At 41.5% G+C, this 17399-nt stretch overlaps 1 protein-coding gene across 1 annotated transcript; it reads right to left on the reverse strand.

Annotated features, from left to right (window-relative positions):
• Positions 1-211: 211 nt before the first annotated feature.
• On the reverse strand, positions 212-16540 carry LOC119494114 (rab11 family-interacting protein 1). The gene is made up of 6 exons (XM_037779737.1): positions 15691-16540; positions 11623-12155; positions 10784-11342; positions 7122-9422; positions 5105-5249; positions 212-1459 (listed from the first exon to the last, which is right to left on the reverse strand). Exons 1-6 carry the CDS (start codon positions 16068-16070, stop codon positions 1199-1201), a joined length of 4179 nt encoding a protein of 1392 aa, XP_037635665.1. The 5' UTR covers positions 16071-16540; the 3' UTR covers positions 212-1198.
• Between the last annotated feature and the right edge of the window lie 859 nt (positions 16541-17399).

Genomic DNA, 17399 nt, shown 5'->3' on the forward strand with positions numbered 1-17399 from the left:
TCAATGAATTAATGGCTACATTTATTTTTTTTATATTATTTTTGCTACATTTAATGACATTTATTTATTTATTAATTTATTTATCAAGTAATTTGATTATTTATTCATTTATTTTTTATTTTGGCAGGTTCCGTCCTCCACAGTTTAGTCTCTGCAGTCTCACTGAGGTCTGATCTGATCGCTGGCAAACCAACAACAAAACAACAGAAACTTTGGCTCATGTGCACTTTATTGTTTTACAGTACAGTACTGCGGTCATGTAAAGCATTGCAAGTAGCTACAGTGGTACTAGAGTGACATTAGAGAATATATTATTATCATGACAAAAGTATTTTATAGAAATAACTTATTATACTTTTATCTACTGCATTGATGCTGTGTTATTTCTAAAGTTGCTATTTCAACAACAAAAGTGCAGAATGGACAAAACAAACCATAAAAATATATTAAAATTGTAGTTTTAGCTTGTAACAAGAAATAAGAATTTAACAATCTGTATTTTGTAAAAAGTAAAACAAAGAAACAAAAACAATAAGTCTCCGTCTTCTTTAGTGTTTTCAGGCTCAAACATGAATATTGTTTTTTTTTGCTTATCATACAGCGATGTTAATGCAGAAACGTCTCTTTTTAAAGTATTCACATTGCAGCGCAGCATTTTATGCATTTCCTAAATTCTAGTTGAAAATATGCAATTACCTCAAGTTAACCTTTCTGCACTCTGCACAAAATGTTGTTTTTACACTTTGACAGCATCAGTGTTAAGGTCACTTGTGCTAACGTCATATTTTGCCAGAGGAACTACTTTAAGCACTTTAAATGTACTTCCAAAAAGTGTTTTTCTCTAGTCTGTATTTTATTTTATGCATGTGTGAAAGCAGTGAGTTTAAAGTTTAAATTGACAACAGCTGACTACCTTAAATTATTCTACAAAGCATGAGTAAAATAACCATTTGGCTTTGATAGAAGCTCGTAATTTATTCTGTTTTCTGTTCGTGCCAAATTGGGAGAGTATCCAGCATGCATGTTGGGTAACATCGTGTCTACATCAACAAGGCAGTATTAGCAGTGAGAAGACCTGGATGATTGTGAGAGCATTAGTGTGACTGTGACTGACTCTAGAACAGTGATTCCCAATCTTAAATAACAACACACCCACTCGTGAGGAAACAGTATTCTAGAGGATCGTACGTCACCGTCGTCACTTGTGTCTATTGCGCACCTGAAGCAGCGTTGGCGTCTGCTCCATGATCCGCAGTAAAAGATTATCAATGTAGTCCTCCAGGTCTCGGACCTGTAACTTGACCTTCTTCAGATCGTTCTCAGTTTTGTGCAGCTGCGCCGCCTGCCGCTCGGACGCCGCCTGCTGCTTCTGCATGTCCATCTCCTGCTGCAGCAGCAGGGAGATCAGCTCCATGTTGGTCAGGTGCTGGTACTGGGCCGAGTTGTCCACCGTCACCTCCTACGAGAGAGACAACAGGAACAGTAGAGATGTGTGTGTGAACCTGGCTGGTAAATGTCACAGGAATGGTTTGACATTTAGAGAGATATGCCAACACGTTCTCATCCCACATACTGATGCTTTGTCAGAAGCCTCGGTGTCACTTTTCGGTCGCAGAAAACACGTTCTTAGTGTTGTGAATTAAACAAAAACACTTGTTTAGGTTTAGGCAACATTTAGTAAAAAACTACATGGTTGGGCTTAAAACTACTACGTTTGTAAAGTGAAGATGTGACTGGACGTTGTGAACACGGGGGACACGAACGAACATTTGATTGTAAAGTGAATGGGAAACATAACGCACGGGACACGAACAACGGTCTTCTGGATGAAAGCCTTGTCTTTGTTGGACCCATCCACCTCCCCTCCTACCCACCCTGTGTGTATTAGATGCCCTGGGAATGAGAACGGGCTGAATATGCTGATTCACAGTCTTGCCAAGAGTTAGATGAGAAGATTGATTCCACTCTCATATCTGTCCATTCAATATGAGGCTACAGCCAAGAGACGGTTAGCTTAGTTTAGCATAAAAACGGGGAAACCTGGCTCAAGTCCGAGGTACACGTAAGTTTTTGTACAGTTGAACGGAGCCAGGCTGGATGCTTCCCCATGTTCCCATTCATTGTCTATGTAAGCAGCTGTGCAATGCATTCTGGTAATGTGGCGCGCGATTGAGAGACAGGGTGTCAGTGTTGGCCGCTCCTTATTAACATAAAGTTCAGGTCTAGGCTATTTAAGCAAATCAGGGGCGTCCGATGCGACTCGCAGCCACTGGAAATTCCCAAGAAATTCAGATTCAGTAACTGTGTAGCTTATTTCTCGCATAAAATGTTTTCAGAAACACATTTCAGTGAACATAATTCGTAATATGAGAGAAAAAAGTTTCCAAACAAGCCACCATGTTGGTTCCGGTTTGAAAGCCGGAAGCAGCCGAACCACGTGGGAAAACATTCGTCCAATCAGGTGCCGAGTGACTTGTGTCTAGTGGCAGCCCATCGTCCAAGCGTCCAATGCTGGGAAGCGAGGCGATCCCTCGCAATAAAAACGCCTCAGTGGACATGTACCGTTAATGCTAAGCTAAGCTAAATGTCTCCTGACTGTTGCTTCATATTTAACATACAGACATGTGAGTGGTATCAATCTTCTCCTCTAACTCTCAACAAGAAAGCAAATATTTCTCAAAATGTCAAACTATTCCTGTAAATGAGGAGCTGTGCTTAAAATGACTGGCTTATTACATTATTAAATGGATAATAAATGGATTACTAAGGCGTGTCGTGGGGTGTTGCAGGTGGTTTTAAAAAATGAAGCGAGTTACAGGAAACAATGAAGTTATCTGTGCTCCCGTCCTGCAGAGTATTTATTAACTGCGAGTGCACTGTTGGTGTTAATAAATGCTCACGGAAGCATTAAATAGTCTGAGGACCAAATGGCTTTCTGTAATTTAGTACGACATGTTGATAACCTAATTCCTCTGCTGTTTGCACACAGTGAGACTCACACAGCGTTAATGGGTACAATAAAGAAAATGAATGTGATTTTTTTTGGATCCGGTTTGCCAGTTATTGATAGGTGACATTAATGAACGGTAATGGTCGCCTGCACACCAGCTCAAATCCACAAATGACTGTAGGAACACAATTATCCTAAAGCAAGTAACAATGATGTGACAAGTAGGGCTGATTTATTTTTATTCACTGCAGTTTCAACCCCATCAGGAGCAATTATAGAAATGTGGAATAGAGAAACCCTGAAACAGTTCATACCTTCAGGGGAAACACCCCCAGGCAAAACACAGTGTTTTTCATGCCCTGGTCATGCACAATTTTGAGATTTTGGGCTATTTTGCTTCAATAACAAGTCTTCTTTCAGTCTAGTGGAAAGAAAACATCCAAAATACACATTTAGGTGTTTATTTTACTACTTTGTCTATTTGCATCTTCAGATTTCTCTTAAATTCACCAAAAGTTAGCATTAAAAATAATTGCCTTCATGTAAGTAATCAACTGGGGAGGTTTCAGGGTGATATCTATGAGTTAATTTTTTTTTACTATATTCACCTGTAGTGTCTGCAAAATTCACAGAATTTTACAATACATATCTTTAAATGCCGTTTTCTCAAAATTAGTTTTTCCTCAGACTCTGAGTCAGAAATTTCCACTTCAGTAGCACTTACATACCCCAAACTTCCCAGTTTCATTCCTATCTATATTTTGAAGGTTGTTTACAGAGGAGTTTGTTCATATATCATTCATAGCCTGATTTATACAACATTTTATTCCTAAAAACATGGCAAAAATTTATTTTTTATGGCTATTTTATTTTTTTTGTTTATTTTATTTTTCTGTTTTTTGGAGCGATAAAAAAGATATATAGCTATAAAAACTTTTGACTATAATATGTCAACAAAATGAAACAATATTTTTTTAACCTGGCTTTATCCAATGATCAGGTTTCTGTTCTGAAAATGTATGCAAATTAGCGCATATTTGATAAGATAATGTATCATTTAAACATACATTTTCAGAAAACTTGTAATCAACGTAATCAACAGGGGAAGTTTCATGGTGATATCTATTAGTTTTTTGTTTTTTTTTACCCTGGGGTGTCTCGATCACCTTAAAGGTCCCATATCATGTTCATTTTCAGGTTCTTACTTGTATTTTATGTTTCTACTAGAACATGTTTACATGCTGTAATGTTAAAAAAAACAACTTTATTTTCCTCATACTGTCTGTCTAAATATACCTGTATTCACCCTCTGTCTGAAACGCTCCATTTTAGTGCATTTCAACGGAATTGCGTTGCTAGGCAATGGTTTGGTTCCATGTCTTCTTCCTGTCAGCTGATGTTATTTACATACACTGCAACAGGAGATAAACTGGGACACATTTAGAATGTTTACTTTGAAAACCGTGTGATAGTCTATGGTATATTTGTGACATCACAAATGGACAGAAATCCTAACGGCTTGTTTCAAACGCACAATTTCTAAATACGGGCTGTGTGTTTTTATCCGTATATTGAGCGTTTTGATAGCTTAGCAGTATTTAAATGGCACTTAAACCTGCTATATAAAATAAAAGACACGGAATGTTTACAATATGGGACCTTTAAGAAGTAGTTAAAGGTAATAAACACTTTCAGGTAAAACTGATGGAGGCAGGACGTGCTAGAAACAGACCAAAGTGTTACAGAGGGAGATATATAGGAACATATCAGGACCTGAAAACTCGTATCTGGGCCAAAGAACTAATGGGATCAGCATTTCTCTCCCCAGTGTTGAAAGTAACGTCAGTCTAACAGGGAGCTGGTAGGTTGCAGCTGCACACTTTCTGTTTTTTTAATATATCTGGACTCATTTACTTCATGGCAGTACTAATACTCAATCACAGGGTGTGAAAGGTGCACGTTAAACAACTTAATCTAAATACTGCCTGACCAGAATGTGAGCAATAGTCTAAATAACCAAAAAGCCACATTAGTAAGATTAGGGAAACCACAATGTGTCTGTAAATGTCCTCCTGTTGAGCTACACACATTCATATTTTTCATATGAAAGGTTTTAAAGGGTTCATAGAGAGTTGTGTTGTTGTTGTTGTTTACCTGAGTCCTCTCAGGCTCTGCTGCGACCTGTTGGGCGGCAGCGGCGGTGCGTCCGGGGTGGATGGTCGACTTCAGCTTCTCCAGAACCGAGCGACCCTCCTTCTTCTCTGACTGGCTGGAGGTCAACGGCTTCACTGGATGAGGTCTGCAGAGTGAAGAGGTCAGCACGAGTATTTCAACACATTGTGTTCACCATAACTGTTTCTTCATAAACTAATCATGTGCAGTCATATGACTGAAAGTTACTGTGTTTCAGTTCAGTCAGCAGGTATAACTGAACGTCACCCACACTTCAGAGCAGAAAATCTGAAGGAACATTGAGTAATATAGAGGAAAATACTGTTCTATGAGCTTTAAAGACTGCCATTTGAGTCAACAAGACATTTGCTAAAAGTGCTGTGACTCGCTTGTTACTGGAGGATGAAATCATCTTGGGGGGAAACACAGGGTTGACTTATACAACAACAGCAAGGGGATGTTAGGAAACAGAAATCTGAATAAAAACTAGAATTAAAGCTACTTTGGGATCACGGCAGAAAGAAGAACTGGTTTCTGAGATGACACTTTGTTTTCTCTTGTTGCTTTTATTATTAATACACTGAGTAGCAGTGACTCTACAGTCCTTTGTCTGTTTGTTTTTAAGCCAACAAACATGATAAAAGCACAATTTTATTCTAAATCTTAATCTAATACGTTTTCTCACCTACATCTGCTGAAAATATAACAAGATTGTGCATATCAAACATGAACTATTTGATTCCCAGGGCTGAATCCAGGTGTGCCACTAGTATTGTTGTGTCCCCTAAACACAATAAATATCAATATTTGTCCAGTCCACCTTCAGTGGTCAGTGTAGGGATCCTACTAGTTTAAAAATTGTTGAAGAAGTCTGAGGTACTCAGAAGGGTAGCGATTTAAAAAAACAACTTTAATAACTCATAGATATTTTGTCACCGTAGGCATGTTTTTACTGCTACTGAGTAAAAATATCCAATATTTTTTAAATCACTCCCCTCTTGAGTGCCTCAGACTTCTTTAACAACTTTATTCCTAAGTATACATCATATTTATAATTATTTATTGCGGCTGTTTTTGAGCCAAAAGTCTGAAACTTAGCAACACGTTCTCAACTCGTCACATACTGATGCTTTGTCAGACCCCTTGGCGTCTATTTTCGGTCACATGTAAACACGTGCTTAACGTTGTGAATTAACAAAAACACTTGCTTAGGTTTAGGAAACAAAAACACTTAGTTTAGGAAAAAACAACATCGTTGGGCTTAAAATTATTCCATTTTTACAGTGTAAATGTGACTGGATGTTGTGAACACGGGACACGAACAAACAGTTGATTGTAACGTGAAAAGCAAGACGTGACGCACGGGACACGAACAGCGGTCTCCTGGATGAAAGCCTTGTGTTTCATCCTCCAGTGTGTGTCTCATTCGCTCTGTATATAATATGTCACCACACGCTTTCGAACGCCGATGGCCGTGACAAAGCGTCAGTATTTCACGCCCTGGGAATGAGAATGGGCTGGACCTCGACAATAATCTCTGAACAAGATGACTGTCTGGTGCTCTGAAAAAAAAAACACATATTCGAGTGATATAATATAATATAATATACCCCTACAGGTGATATGAGCTTTTATTTAGTACTTCTACTGTAGATATCTGGACATATCAGGTGGTAAAAGTAGCAGCAAACGTGGCTAAATTTAGGCGTAACAAAGTGTAAGAAAAACAACAAAATGCACAATAGGCAACAAGAAACTGAATAATGAGATGAAGAACATAAATGTGAAGCAAAAGCCAAGAACAAACGCAGCAGGTGTCATCCAACCAGGTTGGATGAAAAAACGTATAAATGCATTCAACATCAAACAAGCCAGGCCAACGGTAAGCAAAGCAACCACAGCAGCAAAACAAAATATTATATAGATTTAACATGTGGAAATCTACAGCTTGTGAATACCTACATATATGTCATATATATCCTAGAGTGAGGATTCTCACCTGCTCTCCTGACAGGCTGGCAGGCTGCTAGCTGGCTGAGTCTCCTCGGGTAAAAGTGAGTGCCGTGCATCGACCAGGAGCTGGTCAGTGGTGGAGGTGGTGGAGTAGGAGGAGGAAGAGGAGGTGTAGGGGGCCACAGCCAGAGTAGTGCTGGCTCCAGCCATGCTCGAGGGATGTATGGAGGGGCAACAGACAGGGGGAGGGTGGAGCGTAGCCTGAGTGAAGGAGAGAGTACGTGGGATGGCGGGAGGAGAGGTTTCTTGCAAAGATTGCCCAATCTTTGACGGGGTTGGTGCAACTTTAGCGTGAAGGTCCTGGAAACTGATATCAGAGGATTTTCCTGTTGCTGCGGAAGATTCGTTGTGATGTGTGGTGCTGTCTACTAACGCCAGCAAGGAAGAAAGAGCTGATTTAGAGGGCTGATACGACAGCGGTCCCTCGCTGGCTTCTGACATGTTTTGAACGAGGGACAAGAACTGTTCGAACTCTCGGTCTCCACTTTTGCTTTGGTTGCCCGGGCTGCCGCTGCTGTTCTGTCGGGACACTCCTTTCGGTCTAAAACGTGCACTAACCACGCCAGGAAATGGCTCCTTCTGGTTAAGAGCACCTATTTTAGTTTGCAGATTTCCATTATCGTCAAAGTCCTTTTGTGTCTTTTTAAAATCCTCCGCACTGCTTGATGCAACGTCTCTGGATTCAAAATCGGCTAAGTTAGCTGTTGGATTTTGTGACGACGAAGCGGCGATCTCTCTGCCGTTCACCCTGGAGTTAGCATGTGCTGCCACGTTATTCAGCTCACAATTGTCTTTAAAAACTGGAGAGACTTTGTACAGTTTGTTAGATGATGCAGTTATTTCAAAAGAAGAGTTCATCTCAGGTATGTAGGTGTCCTTCAAGGTGAACATGTCCTCAGGTGTGGTCGCTGTCTCCACATGGTAGGCAGCTATCTGTAAAGCTTCTGGCGGTTTTGGAAAACTCCTGATGCCCTTGAGAGTATCGACTACATCTGACTGAGAGGAGCCGTCTGAATCAATGAAACCAAAATCAGAATTACTCACATTCATGTTCAGATCTTCTGAAGTTAGCGAGAAAGACACGTTATTGTTGACGCATGTGGTTTCAGGTGGATTAGTCTCCTCTGCTGGAGAGGTTGTAATGTCTGGTACTTTTGCATCTGGCGTTGAGGGAGCAGTAGACGGCATGTTCAAAAGGTCTGCGACAGATATCTCGCTATCAACAAGTATTTTAGGTCCTGAGTTCATAGATGAAGTGATCTTATTTGCAACTGATAATTCAGCGCTCAATGATAAATGATTTACTTTGGGTTGTCCGTAGTTTCCTCTGCACATGCGTCCGTACAAGTCTTGCTCAAACAACATCCCCCCCCAGCGGTCGGTTTCATCCTCCAAAGGTTCATATTTGAACTTTCTGAGCTTTTCTTCCGACATGAATCCCGGCGAAGTGATATTAGCGTACGGCTGAGAGTTGACGCTGAGGGAGTCGGAGGTTTCGCTGCTGGTGTGAGGGTCTGGAGATACGCTGCTTCTCCCATGCTGCAGCGAGGCCACGCCGGTCTGTGAGAGGAGGTAGGCTTCTTTATGGACCGCCAGCTCTTGACCTCTGTGCAGCCAGCCATCGGAGTAAATCTCGTTCGCTGACGTTCTTAAAAGTTTCCTCGGAGGTAAAGGTGGAGGCTCCTCTTCACATGTTTGCAGCTCTTGAGCATGATTATTAAGATGTCTATGAGATGACGTTGGACTGGTTTTCTTCTGAGGCCCTTTAGGTGAGTTGAGCCTGCTGGAGGCGAAGGCATCAAACGAGTCGTCCCATTCTCCGGCGCTCTCTGACATTGAGCGAGGGGCGGAGGGGTTACGTGTGGCCGTTTTGGGGAGTAACGCAGGGAGTGATATCTGCCTAGCTACCGGCCTGGGGCGATCCCGCTTCAAGAAAGCCATGGATGTAGCGTTAGCATCGTGAGCAGGGCTGGGGGTGCAGGGCGGCTGGGAGGGCAGCGTGGTGTAATGAAAGGGAGACGAACCAAAAGGAGGAGGAGACCTCTGTGACTCCTCCGCTATGAGATCCTCGTAAAAGGGGTTGCGCTGCACACGCGAGGGGAACGGGTTGGAGGGGGAGATGGGGGTCGTGGCGGGAGAGGGGGACGGGGTGAAGGGATTGGTGTTATTGCAGTCATCGGGTGAGACATGAGCGGAGGGGGAGGAGCACTGAGGGGCAACGGGGGAGCGAGGAGGGAGGGGAGGGGGTACGTCTGAGCTGCTTTCTACTTTAGGAGAAACTTCCAGCCTGTAGAGGAAAATAGGGCACAATAGTCCTCTTAGTTAATGATGTGCCACGTCATCAAACGGGGAACATCTCTGGCCCTGTTCAGACCTGGTAATAACATGCGTCCTCAGTGATCGGATCACAAGTGGACAGATCTAAGTACAGATGTGAACGCACTCATTGAGGAAGCGATCGCTCAGACCACATACAGAGGTGGTCTGGGCCTCATATGGTCACATTCTTTTAGCAGTGTGTACGTGAATGTGTCCTGGGCCACATTAAGGATCGCCTACTCAACGGCCTCTGTGCTCTGCTGTTTTCTGTCGGTACAACTGTATTTTATTCAAATATATCTTTTCTAAAGGCTACATATCTACAGACTATCAGACTAGGCCGTATTATCATACTGTCGGAGATGTGTTGGTGTTTTTGTTCCGGTGCTTTGCACAGAGCTGACACATGCCAGCCTGCTCTCTCTCATCCCCGGCTCTCTGGAGCTACAATATGTGCCCCGCTGTTGTCTGGCAAAGGCAGCTGTGTTGGCGGCGTGGAGGTCCCTGGGGAACGCCGGTACAATAACCTTTTATTTTAAAGTTAATAAAATGGACCCGAATTCATATGAATATGTAGGATATCACTACTGATATTCCCATTCACATCGTCTGCTGTATTAGCCGTGTGTTTACTACGTGTTTATTTGCATATAGAGCGGGGAAAGTGAAATTGGATCACAAGTGGCCACTGGACACGCATGTGGAGACGCATACTAATGCCAGGTGTGAACAGTCGTACTCAAAGCTGTCCACTTGTGTTCGGATCACTCAGGACGCATGTTGATGAAAGGTCTGAACAGGGCCTTTTCTTACACAGACAGAGAAATACTAACTGACATTTCTGTTAAAACTCCACTAACATCAGTAGAGATCAAAACTGGCCAAATGAAATTATTGTGAAAACAGTAACTTAATCAAAAAAAAAGAAGCAGAGCACATTAGCAAAAATAATCAAGCAAAAATAAAAATGCATAGTAGCCATTCCAGATCGTCTGCACTGGCAGTTTTTCTGCTGATCATGTCAACGTGGAATGATTTTTCTTCACTTCTGCAAGAGCACTTTTCTAAACCACAGTGATGTTGCATCTTTGACAGAGGAACACGAGTCGGTGAAGGTAATGGAAATGCTTGAGTGCTATTTGTGGAAAATATAGTATGAGATGATGACACAGCATGGTCGTAAAATGGAGTAAACTGTGAACTATTCCATTTTCAAATGAGCATGGAGCAAACACTGGACACTCAGCTGAACGCAGGCCTCCTGTGTGCCTGTTGTTCATCAGACACTGTGGAGCCAAAAGCAAAGCCAGTAAATGACCCCCGACTCACCTCGGCTTGTTCTGGGATTCACCGGAGCCAAACCAGCCTCTGAGTCTCCCCTCAGACGTCGACCCAGCCTGGTTCAGGTCGGACTTCGCTGGAAGAGAATCACTCCTCCCTCCAGAGAACAACGTCTTTCTCAGCTTCCTGCCTTTGTCGGGCGAAACAGCCGAGGAGACGACCGGCATCTCTGCCTGATGAATTGGGGGAGACGACGCCTGAGTGTCCTTTTCTTCCTCCTTCTCCTCTTTCTTCGTCTTGTCGAAGGACCAGCGTCGGCCCTCGGCGGAGGAACCTTTGTCCCTGGTGAGGTTCTGCAGGGAGCGAGAGAGCGGGGAGCACTTCTCCAGCAGGACCAGCTTGGACTGGCTCTTTGGAGTCGACGGCTCGGAGTCGTAGACGTGGCTGCCGTTTATACACAAGGAGGACTTGGACTGAGTCATGGTCTGACCCTTCAGAGACTCCACGGCGAGGTTTGATCGAGGGAAGGCAGTCGTGATCTTACTGGCTTCATCGCTGAAGGCTCGCTTGTGTGTGAGAACCTTTGTGGTGTGCTGGCTGGTGAGCACTGTCGGAGGGAAGGAAGGACTGGGTTATGAAAACAAAAATGAAACATTTCAAATCTACATGTTTTTGTATCCAATCACAGGTAAATCTGAGATTATAGATCTGTATATTGAGGGGGACGACTCAATTTCTTCATCTAGTGGTGTGGTTGCAGATTGCAAATAACAGAGTACCCCTCCGTTCACTCCTCTCTTTCCAAGAAGACCATCCTCACCATAATAACACTACTCTACGGTCATCGGCCTGCATGTCATGCAAATATAAATAAATTCAAATCCTACCTTTTTTAGCTAAATCCGCCTCTCCGTACAGGGTGTCCACTCTCACTTTGCTAGTGTAGATGGGAGAGCTGGGAGGGTCTGACATCAGGTCCAGACTGGGTGGAGGGTTTTCACTGGCCATGGAGGACACGCTGCTCTCCGAGGCCAGCGACGAGCACGACCTGGTGTCAGACGACTTACGCAGCCTCCCTTTGAAGAAATCTTTCACCTTGCTCCTCTTCTCCTCCACAACCTCCACGTCTCGTGACTCCGCCGGCGGCCCTCCTCCACCACTGTCATCTCCAAACGGCGTCCCCAGGTTTCCCGACAGGGCGGCGAAGCGGCCCGGCACGATGGCCGAGGAGGACTCCATGTCCCCCCTCTTCCTCCCCGTGACACGGTCCTTGAGCTTGCCAAACGCAGAGCGAGGCTTGTCCTTTATGGTGAGGTCGAACATGCTGGCTGTCATGTTGTTGCGGGTGAACTGGACCGTTACCTGAAGTTGACCACGTTCCTTCTCCTTCCTGCCCGCCTTAGAGTTGAGCTTGAACCATCTGGAGCCACAAAAGAAAAAGAGACAGTCAACATCCACACTGTGACAGTCAATCTTATAATCACTGCTTTACATAAATATGCTACTGCTCTGTTTAAAGCACAAACCAGAGGCTGCATCATGTGTTATCTGGTCGAACAAAACCAGCAGCAACATTGATTTCCTTTTGGCAATACTTTCCACACATTACATAATCAGGGGCTTTTACTCATAATCTTTGACAACAAACTGTTTTTACAAGCCTCAGAGAGGGAAATCACAACCCAAATTCCTCGAGATCCACCTACTGGTGTGTGTTTGCTGTATAACCAATGAAATCCTCCCGCTGGTCCTGCTCCTAAATCCTCAGGGTGGACCAGAGAAAGTGTTGCAGAGCCAAAACTAACAGCAGGAATTCAGTGTGAGTATCACTGAGAGGGCGGAGAGACCACGATTAAATCCAGATGTGTGGGATTGCTTTAGTGGAGATGTTTCACATTTTACTGGTGAGTCCTACTGAGGTCTTCAAATACTCACAATCAGGCAAATTAGAAAAGATTCAAAGCTGTTTTCAAGATACGCTACAGCAGTATGTAAACTGAATTCACATTCTTACTCTCTCTGGGGAACCTAAACCACACAGCAGAGACGAAACTACACATTTTCAGTCATAGTTAATTATCATGGACACGCCTCATATGACCAAAAAAACATATTTTTACTTCCCTGCAGTTCTAAAAACTGACTGTGATGAACAATCTGTCACTCCTCGTCACATCATTGTACTATTTATATCAGCGTATTGATACCAAGTTCACCAATCTCACTGGTGGCAGGTCTACATTTACAAAAAACAGGTAAAGTAACATTGTGGAATAACATTAACAGGAAGTACTGAAGAAGAATTCAGAGTCCTTTTAGTCAAAAAAATATATAATTCAGATTATTTCTTCTCTTCTTAAATTAGCTCCACATTTACTACCAGCAACATTAAAGTGAACACATTAATGCATCACTAATTATATTGTGTGATATAATATACAATATTCTGAAATGTTCCATTTTGCATCATGAGTACTTTTACTGTTGTTACTTTACGTTTATTTTTATGTTAATTCTTCTGTACTTAAAGGTACAGTGTGTAGGATTTGGAGGCATCTAGTGGTGTGGTTGCAGATTGCAACCAACTGAGTACCCCTCCGCTCACTCCTCCCTTTCCAAGACTGTGGTAACATGAGCCGCCGATTACAAAACCGTGGTAACGCCATTCGCCTTGCTCAGAGGCCATCCTTACCATAAAAACACTACTTTAGAAGCAACAGAAGTCAGATGGCGGATGGCTGTACCACTCGTTAGCAATCCACGGCTCACGTTACTGCAGTTTCACAAGCGTGTCGTAGAACTACGGTGGCCTTTGGGTAACGAAAAAACGTGAAAATGTCTCTCTCTAGAGCCAGAGTTTGGTTTGTCCGTTCTGGGCTACTGTAGAAACATGGCGGACTCCGTGAAGAGGACCCGCTCGCTATGTAGATATGAAGGGCTCATTCTAAGCTAACGAAAACACAATGATTCTTCGTTTCAGGTGATTTTACTCTAAAGAAAACATAGTTATGAACATTGTATTCAATTTCTGCCAATAGATCCCCTGAAATGTTACACAATGTTCCTTTAAGTAAATACGAATTTGAACACAGGACTTTTACTTGTAACAGAGTATTTCTACACTGTAGTATTACTTTTACTTAAATTAAAGATCTGAGTACTTTTTCCACCACTAGCCTGACACATCACTTCTATCTTCCGTGTGAACAGTATTTGAGGATACATTTAATGCCGTATGAAAGGAAATGGAGGATGTGCATAAAGATGGAGGCTTTCAGGCTACAATCACTCGTTCCACAGTGGAAACTGCATCTCATCCTGTTGATTTGCAGTGCATTGTGGGAACTGCTTCAGCCTAGAGGGCCAGCATTTAATGAGTCTTTTATGCATTTAGGGTTCACAAGCTTTATAGCAGTATTCTGTGTCATCCTGCAAAATACTGATACGTCTGATTTCACTGTCTAACTCTCATCCTCTTTTATCAGCTGTGTTTTGGGTTGTGCAGCACGTTGTTGATGACTGAGAGGAGATCATCAGAGCAGGAAGAGGAGAAAACTACCCCCAAAATATACTGAAATCTACTGGATGAATTACATCATTTGAATGAAGACTACATGAAAAACTGTCTCATTCTCTCGTAAAGTTTACTAAATAACCAACAGTATCCGGTGGTGGAATGTAACTAAGTACATTTACTCAAGTACTCTACTTAAGTATAATTTTGAGGAGTATTTCCATTACTTTATACTTCTACTCCACTACATTTTGGTGGCCAATATTATACTTTATACTCCACTATATTTATCTGACAGTTTTAGTTACATGTTACTCTGCAGATTCAGATTATTAATAATAAATAAACTATGATTATAGATTAAACTTCTCTGCAGTATATAAAGTAGTTGTAATAAACTCCACCTCTACCAACTGCTACATTAGTGATGATGCTTCACACATAAATGCATCATAATTCAGCATAATAAATAATTTTACTTTTGGTACTTTAAGTATATTTTGATGCTAATACTTCTGTAGGCTATTGGACATATTACATAATTCAAAATAAGAACTATATGACAAGCTGTGCTTCATTCTCCTGTAAAGTTTACTAAACCAACAATATCCAGTGGTGGAATGTAACTAAGTACATTTACTCAAGTACTGTACTTAAGTACAATATTGAGGTTTTTGTACTTTAGTTGAGTATTTCCATTACTTTATACTTCTTTTCATTCTTTATTTTTTCAAGGTTGTTTTCATATATGCAATTTACAGTTCATAATTGCAATAGTTTATAAACCAAGTTTTTAAGTAGTTGAGCTGAGCGACGAACACAATAAGTACACTAGGGAAAACAACTTCAGCATTCAAAATTGAAATAAAATTAAGAATAAAAATAATAATAATAATAATAATGATAATAATAATAATAATAATAAAAAGAAAGAACAGAGTAAAATTTGTTTTTTTTAAATAATATTAATACAAAGAAAAGAAAGTAATAATAATAAATTAAATAAACAAATAAGTTAAATAGAAGAAGAAAAATTATACTTCTACTCTACATTTTGGTAGCCAATATTATACTTTATACTGCACTATATTTATCTGACAGTTTTAATTACTCTGCAGATTCAGATTATTAATAATAAATAAATTATGATTATAGATTAAACTTCTATATAAAGTAGTTGTAATAAACTCCACCTTTAGTAGCATTAGTGATGCTGCTTAGACATTAATGCATCGTTACATATTCAGCATAATAAATACTTTTACTTCTGGTAAAAGTATTTATTATGCTGAATATATGTTGATGCTGATACTTCTGTAGGCTACTTTTACTGGACTTTAACTTGTAACAGAGTATTTCTCCACTGTGGTATTGCTACTGTAGACTGTCATTAAACACATGACACATGCATGCTTTCATTAATATCCAAACACAAACGTACTCATCTCTCGGACAAATCCCCTCCTGGAAGATCTTATCCAGAGGGATGATGGTCTGACCCAGAAACACGTCCAGTCCGATGAGGACCCGGTGCATGACGGTGAGGACCAGGTCTCCGCTCCCAGGGGGGTATGAGTACCGACCCTCGTCCTCCAGGATGCCGGGCAGCAGCTCGAAGCAGCACTCCTCCGTCCATTCCGGCATCTCGGCCTTCTCCACCAGCCCGGTGGTGAACTTCTCCTTGCCCACCTGGATGATGGTGTACAGGTAGCGGCTGCCATGCTTGCCCTTGGTGCGCAGACCTCTGGCCCGGAGGACGGTGATGTTCACATGGGTGGGCACCCATCTCTGGTCGTCGTCCAGGTCTATCAGTGACATCATCTTGCAGCGATGCCTCTCTCTCTCTCTGTGTGTGTGTAGAGTCCGTTAGTAAAATGTGATCATCAGTAGGTTTGGGGGATCATCCCTCTTTGTGCTGCGCAAAAAAAAAACACCTCTGCAGAAAAAATCTCTCCAAAGTCCTCTGATCCTCTCTGGAGGGTTTACTGGAGGTCAGTCTGCAGACTGCATACCAGGACTGTCCTCATACCCAATACTGATCAATGCAAACCAAGTTAGACGAGCTGATATCACCCTAAAGTCCGAGCTCCGTGCATCATGGCGCATCAGTTTACTGTCCGAAATGTGCTCCGCCCTCCTCCTCCTCCTCCTCCTCCTCCTCCTCTTCCTCCACAGCAGCAGCAGCAGCAGACAGACATGCCGCAGAATTAAAGAGAAACACCCAACAAACCAAAGCGTTCAGATCACACAATACAGGCTGCTGTCAGAGAGGACATGTGGAGAAAAGATGCATCCAGCAGCTTCATTTAAAAAACAACAGAAAAATTAAAACTAAATATGTTCCAGCTTCAAATTCTTTGTCAAATTATTGTTTCCAACCAACATCTCTGGAACAATGTGCAGCAAAAAGAAAACCTAGAATATAATAAGCCATAAAAAAAAGACAAATTAATTGAATATTATTCAATTGATTGAAAACTGATCAATTTATTATTATTTTTTTATTCTATCAATTAATAGAGGGTCTAATAAGGCTTATCAATTATTTAATTTTTTATGCACATTTTGTGCCTCTGTGTGCTCCTAACGGCATCGGCAAGATTTCACAGACCGGAGGAAAACAAGCAGTAAGAGCTGAGCTGAGGTCTGCAAACCAAAAGCGTTATTATCACATCCACTGACACACAATACAGGCTGCTGTCAGAGAGGACATGTGGAGGAGGAGCTGCATCCAGCAGCTTCATTGTCTTCATGGGAAACAACAGAAAATGAAAACTAAATATTTTCCAGCTTCAAATTCTTTGTCATATTATTGTTTTTCAAACCAAAATCCTCTGGAACAATGTGCAGCAAAAAGAAAACCTAGAATATAATAAGCCATAAAAAAAGACAAATTAATTGAATATTATTAAATTGCTTGAAAACTGATCAATTTCTTAAAATTTTGAATGAATGAATGAATGAAAGACTTTATTTCGAACATAAAAATAAATAAAAACGGATACAAAATAATAACAAACAAAACAAGAGTAAAAGTCCGAAAAGGAGTAGGTAGAAGTAAAACTTATATTTCCCTACCCCTTTCTCACTTCTCCTCTAATAACTCATATATCATAGAATGATAATATAATATAATATAATATATAAACT

This window comes from Sebastes umbrosus, chromosome 9 (assembly GCF_015220745.1).
Source record: "Sebastes umbrosus isolate fSebUmb1 chromosome 9, fSebUmb1.pri, whole genome shotgun sequence".
Classification (NCBI taxonomy): Eukaryota; Metazoa; Chordata; class Actinopteri; order Perciformes; family Sebastidae; genus Sebastes; species Sebastes umbrosus.

Coding starts and splice junctions, on each gene's coding strand:
- LOC119494114 (XM_037779737.1), bottom strand. CDS start 16,070: ATGATGTCACTGATAGACCTGGACGACGACCAGAGATGGGTGCCCACC. Junction 11,343..11,622: donor GGCGGATTTAGCTAAAAAAG/GTAGGATTTGAA, acceptor TCCCTCCGACAG/TGCTCACCAGCCAGCACACC. Junction 9,423..10,783: donor GAATCCCAGAACAAGCCGAG/GTGAGTCGGGGG, acceptor TTTCCTCTACAG/GCTGGAAGTTTCTCCTAAAG.